Here is a 6369-nt window from a genome sequence, read left to right as displayed (position 1 = left end):
TCTTAAAATGGGGAAGTCGTACTAGACCTTAAATGTTTTTATTATATTAGCATCTCGTTGGTCTGTTAAGTTTCTGTTTTTATTTTATTTCATTTACCGTCTAGGAACAGATCAATGGATATTTTAGCCCAGTTGCTCTCTGTATGTAAAAATAAGCATGTTGGGAACAAATATTATTAGAATTAATACCAACATTAATTCTTATAGCAACATACAAACTGGAAAACTTGTATGTATTAAGAAGTATTTAATTAGGTTTTCTTTGGTCAATATATCATTCAAAGAAAAAGTTTTTTTCTCTCTCTCTAAAATATGACAGATGTAACATGCAAAAGTTTGTTCCATGTTACTGAGCAACAAACTGAAACGGTCGAGTAAAGTGTCATAAACTGATTGTCACGCTATAAAGGGTCTTTAAGTGACATGAGGAAACCGTCATACTTTATTTCATGCACAAAATGCACATCAAGCTGGTGATTTGCATCATAAACTTAGGAAACTATTTCAATATTTCATTCAAATGACAAAACGGGTGATTTCCTTCCCTCTGATCGATTCCTATTGCAGAAAATTCAATCCAGAACTGGAAAATGAATTCGCTGTTCACAGCAGCGATGTGTGAAAGGAGTGCGCCGCACAGACGTCTTCAGGCTGCAGCGCTCCCATTGATGGTGTCTTTTCTCACCTTCCTCTCTTAAGTGGATCACTCAACCTGCCCTCTCTGACAAAATCAACCCGCCTTTAACTGAATCCTTATCCCTCTCCTCCACCTTCCCGCCCGTCAGTCTCTCCCACAGCCGCTTCTCCTGCCTCCTCCATGGCTCATCATCGCGCCTGCTTCACCCGTCAGAACCTCCGACTCTGAGCTCGTCACAGCCTCCCTTCCCTCGGTCCAGAGGTGGCGCGGAGGCCATGAGGCCACGGCGTTTCCCGCGGCGTGGATTTGAGTTTGCGCTGTCTGTGATAACTGTCCAACTCATCGCAGGTGAGTGCTGAAGATCCCCCGGGGATGACACCGAGGCACAACGTGGAAATTTAGATGCGGATTTAGACTTGCCCCCCCATCCCTGCTAAACGGTGGTACCTTTTTTGGCATCTTTGGTCAACTGTTGCATCACGTTGCGGCATGTTTAAAAGTTGTGACAGTTGGACTTAAGGGGTCAGAGAGCTCCTGTGTGACTGGGCTATTTCTGTGTCTGGGTTTCGTGCGAACCTCTCAGGGTCGACTGGGTTAGTCTGCTACACCGCTGTGGAATCGCTGGACTTAGGCTGCCTCCTGCGGTGGGATTGTCCCCATGCCAGCCCGAATATCACCTACACGGTGCAGACAAAGACTCAGGGGTAAGTCCTAATCCCCGATGTGTCGGAGGCCAGAAACTCGACTCCTGCCTCAGTTCCTCTGCATAAACTCTTGGTAAAAGTTTTTCCAAGCATTGCAGTCATTGACAGAAAATGCCATAATGTTAACACTTTGTACGTAGACTGCATGGTTTCATTGTACAAAACCTGTATTAAACTCCAACAGCGTTATTAACTTTTTTGGAAAAGTCAATGACACAAGAAGGGAAGTAAAGGCCTTCCAACTCTAATTAGTATTTATGTTGCAGACCAATCCGATACAAGGTGGTGCATTGTTGTAAGATATTAAAAGGGTTTTTTTTGTTTGTTTTGTTTCTTTGCAAAATATGTGGTGTGCATCTATTGGATATGTCAAACGCCCCTTTTCACTTCTCCAGACATTTGAGCTCGCAGAGTAACTCAAACTCAGTCAGATTGCGTCGAGAGCGTCTTTAAATGTGCATTTTCAAATCCCTTACGCAAGTTTTCTACTAGAGCGAACTTTGATTAGGCCATTTAAACAGTATGATTTGTTCTAAATATACTAAACCCGGGATAGGGCGTGTTGCTTCAAAACGTTTGGCGCCTCTGTCAGGTTTCTTTCGAGATTTGCTGCACGGATCTTAACACGAGACAAAGATAAATCCGTCTACATGTTTGTTTCTTTCTTCTTGGAGTTACGTTCCACTTTGTTTTGGTCAAAAATAATTTTCAGGGAAAAGAAAATGAAAAAGTACATTTGTGATCTGGACATGACAAGATGTGGCGATGTTTGAGGGTTGTTAACTTTTGCAAGTTATCAAATCTGTCAGATTAGTTGTCGATAATTTCACTTTCATTGGTGTGTTTTTTTTTGTTCCCTCCACACGCATAATATTCATAAAACCCCTATTTCATCTGGTGACTCTTGAGGCCCACATTCTCCTATTGGAAAAGCTTTGGAAGAGAGAAACAGGAAGGCCAGAGGGATGTTGTGATGCATCCAAGTTGCTGTGTTTCTGCGCCGCAGGGATCCCTGGCAGGACGTCCCGTGGTGCGTTTGGGTCTCCACCCGGAGCTGTGACGTCTCCCTGGTCTTTTCCAACTTTGAGCTCTACAACATGATCCGCCTCGGCGTCCACCTCGGTCCCGGCTCCGTTGTTTGGGTCAAGCCTCACAAGTTCGACTACAGCGACTTCAGTCGGTGGCGGGCCAAAAATACCACACGGCATTCTTTTCATGAAAGCATGAAAACAAGAGTAAATACGCTCTGCTCTCTCTCCCCGCCCCGCAGCCTTCAGCCCTCCGTCTGTCTCCGTCTCTCTGAACAACGACACCCTGTCTGTGGAGGTGCAGTTCCCCTGCGCTGCCAGCAGGAGGTGCTCTCGTGACGCGTGTTGCCCCATCTCGACCCTGATTGACCCCTGGACCACAGTCACCGTGTTCAACGAGCTCAACCGCTCTGACCAGCAGGTTGGCGACAAATAAGTACAGTGCAAATTTAAAGATGTTGTTGTTGTGAAATGAAGATTATGTTATTATTCTCAACAGATGTAGCTGGTTGAATAATAATAAAAAAAAGTCAATCAGTCAATGACGGCCCTTTGAGAACACAAAAGGCCTCAAGACTTGCACAACTCTTGACATGCGTCTGTTTTCTGCTTGCGTGTGTAACAGAGCCGCACGGTTTGGACTCAGGAAGCGGTTTCAGTCGTCGAGTTCTCGGGTTTGTCTCCGGGTCAGAACTACTGCGCCGAGGCCAACTTCTCCTTCCCGACCTTCTCCATGGCTGCTTCCCCCAAATCTGCCCCAGGGTGTGTTGAAACCGGCTCCAGATCAGGTCAGGAGGAGTCAGGGAACCACTGAAAAAACTGCCCGGGCCTTCAGCAGGAGATGCGTTGTGTTCTCTGAGACTGGGAGGTCAGAGAGGGTCTCACGTGGTGGACCGGTTGGATCGAACCAGATGTTGAGCCTAAAAAGCCAAACTGATTTCCTGCTGGTGTTTAATGCGTCTTTAATCGTTCAGCTTCGCTTGTTGCTCGGTGTTTTCGTGCCTGCAGGCGTGCCGCCGATGCTGCGTCTCGGAGCCGGCCTGTCCTTCGTGTTCCTTCTGTTGTTTCTCACGGTGTTCCTGCGAAAACCCAGACGGGACCGACCGGCCCCCGACGGTCCACCCAAGGCTCTGGTAGGATTTTCTCCAACCTCGCCCCAGCGTTCAGTCGACAAACGATTGCGTTCTTAGCTTTTCTCCTTGCTTTAGGCAACTCCTCAGGACGCAGAGTCTTCGGCTCCCCCCGCCTGCGTCCCCGTCGAACCCTGCGACCCTCGCGACATCCACCTGGAGCTGATAGATGACCGCGGCTCCGTCGACTGGAACGTCGAAAACAAAAGCTCTAGCCAACTTGTGCGTCATGATCCCGGTGTGGTACGTTGTCATAACGGAGGGCAGAGGCAGAGAGCAGGCTTGGACTCTGGCGTAAGGAATCCCACTTTGTCCCACTTCTATGTGGAGACGTCAGACGAAAGCTGAAACGCCGAGACTTTTAAAAACGGCTTTCCTGGCATTGCTTCATTAGGCTTGCTTCACACTGGATTAGGAACACGTGATGATCTCCTAGTCAGAAAGGTTTTTCCTACAAAAGAACGAGGTTCACGCACCTCCAGCATCAGGAGAAAACACAACCAGGATTTACCCGAGTCAAGCTGCCCTCTAATGACCTCTAGTGACCTCCAACTTTTTTAGTCAATGTCTTTAGAACGACAGCGGCACAAATGAACCAAAGCCAGCACAAACGCAGCACAAACATTTGACGCCCATTTGGTTAGATTTGGGTCGGCTGGTCGACCTGTTGACCTTGAAACTTTCACTAATTTCTTCAAAGCAGACGCAGCACATTTATTAATATCTTTAAAATGGCGGCAGCACAAACGACAATTATTGCTGCGCAAACCTTTGACTTCATTCAAGCTCAGGAATTATATCAGAAAGATAAGAGGATGCAGGTAATGGAGGTTTCAGTACAAAGTGCCTTCCTGAGTGAATCTTTTTTGTTAAATTCTTTTGAAGAAAACCAGCCTCTGTGCAATTTGGAGGTGTGCTCACTTCTCCACATCTCACAGCCCTATTCTTCCAGGAATGTGGAAGTGCAAAACAAAGACTTTCCTGGTGACCCGTAGGTCTTCAGAATGGAAAATGACCCACACTAATTCTGCCAAATCAGTTACAAAGTGGCCCAAGGACAACAAAGTCAACGTCTGGGACTGGACAGGCCTTCAACCATTTGGTTGACTTCGATGCTGTGGCCCGGTTCTGGTCCAGAAAGAACTGCAAATTCACTACTTGATGTGTTTCAATGACAAGACTCCAGGTTCACTTCACTGTGGAAGCTGCATGAATATTTAAAACACAACTCCATGAGCAGAAAAGGTTTGAAATGACTCTAATTGAGTTTATATATTTTACATATATAAACCAGACGAATGTCGCACTGATTTTATTTTAGTTCAGACTTTAGATTTGTTTGTTTCTGATATTTAAAGCACCTAAACCCAGGCTTTTTTTTGTTGTTAAATGTTGCCTGTGATTAAACAGATGTTTGCAGAAATTGCAGGTGAATGTTATACTTTCTTTCAAATCGGGGCTCTGAGAGAACATTGCAAATATGAAGAATTATCTAAACCAGAGAGAATAATGAAGCGCTGATCCAGAGCTATTTTAAAACGGTTGTAAGAAGCAATTCAATTTTAAAGAGATGTATAAATGACAAGTTCAAACACAAGAGGAAAGTCAACAGAAAATGACTTTTGACTTTTCTCCTGTTTCTGTTTGATGTAATTTCTCAAAACGCCTCAGAAACAGGCTGGTGATTTATTCTCAGCCGTTCTTGAATTTTGCTTTTCTCTTTTTTTTGACCGGATGTTTCGGGTGATGATGATGTTTCAGTTTGACATCTTTTAATCTATTTTGTGTTTTTAGCTTCTATTAAAGTTTATTGATGAGACATGTCTGGCAATTGTTTGTTTTTTTCCCATGTTAATTTTAATATTTATTTACCCATAACATATCAAACATGGTCATCAGTAAGAGCTACATCAGTATGTTTCTCTGTTTCTTGTGACTTGCAGTCGAGCAACAGGGAGACTCACTGCTGGGGCAAAAATAATTTCTCTCTCCCTGTGTGTGTGTGTGTGTGTGTGTTGTGTGTGTGTGTGTACATAATCACAGCTCAGTGAAGAATCTAAATCTGGTTGTTGTTTTTCCTCTGTTCGCTCTCTGAGGCCCAGTTAAAGTCCAAAAGCACAATCGTCTCAAAACAAGAAGCAAGGACGTGTTTAAACCCCCCACCACATCCAGCAGCCGAGGAGATAACAAAGCAGACTTTTTTTTTCTTCTCTCCATCATTTATTGTTTTAGAGACCCGTCGGACTCGCTGTTGCCCCCTGCGTGAAAACAAAGAGTGTCTTTGTCATCTCCGCTTTCTGTCTCCTGTTTTGCTGGTGTTGCATTCTTTCCAGAACATTGAGGCTCTTTGCGGGTTTGGCCCTCCAAAACCGTTTGAGGCACGCAGGCCTGGGGGCCCGACGTAGCAGAACCAGTGGGATCGGGTTTTATTGATCCAGCATGAAGAGCTGGCTGGTTTCATCAACACCTGATTACACAACAGCCGAGATCCTGACGTGTTCGACGATGAGCAGCAGGACGTACATAAGCAATCTGGAATAAAATCTCAGACGAATTGTGCTTTCAATCAGTGTTAGCATGGCAGCATTTTTGGTAGTTTTGGTGACATTTGTTTTGAAATGGGCATTATATTGTATAACATGGCTACAAACAGTCCATTTTCCTTACTTGCTCTCTCAAAAAATAATTTTCACACAATTTTCGTCAGACGGGTTAGGGTTAGGTGAGCCGACCCAAAATGAACCCGTTGTTCTATTGTGAAGTTGTCTAAAAGATCTCGAAAAGCAACATAAAACCCCAATTTCAAAAACCTCAGGAAGGGAAGACAATCAAAATCACAGGCGCCTGCCAGTGTGCACAGCGAGAGCCAT

General features: G+C 44.9%; 1 protein-coding gene across 1 annotated transcript; it reads left to right on the top strand.

Annotated features, from left to right (window-relative positions):
- The first annotated feature begins 458 nt into the window (after window positions 1-458).
- On the top strand, window positions 459-5318 carry si:dkeyp-75h12.7 (uncharacterized). Its single transcript, XM_055060192.1, has 8 exons — window positions 459-473; window positions 700-985; window positions 1221-1341; window positions 2348-2517; window positions 2612-2790; window positions 2995-3157; window positions 3378-3502; window positions 3578-5318. Exons 1-8 carry the CDS (start codon window positions 459-461, stop codon window positions 3845-3847), a joined length of 1329 nt encoding a protein of 442 aa, XP_054916167.1. The 3' UTR covers window positions 3848-5318.
- Window positions 5319-6369: the final 1051 nt, after the last annotated feature.

This window comes from Poeciliopsis prolifica, unplaced genomic scaffold (genome assembly GCF_027474105.1).
Source record: "Poeciliopsis prolifica strain line A6 unplaced genomic scaffold, Auburn_PproV2 SCAFFOLD058, whole genome shotgun sequence".
Taxonomy (NCBI): Eukaryota; Metazoa; Chordata; class Actinopteri; order Cyprinodontiformes; family Poeciliidae; genus Poeciliopsis; species Poeciliopsis prolifica.
Note: the sequence above shows the minus strand (reverse complement) of the source record. Positions and strands in the feature narration are given on the sequence as shown.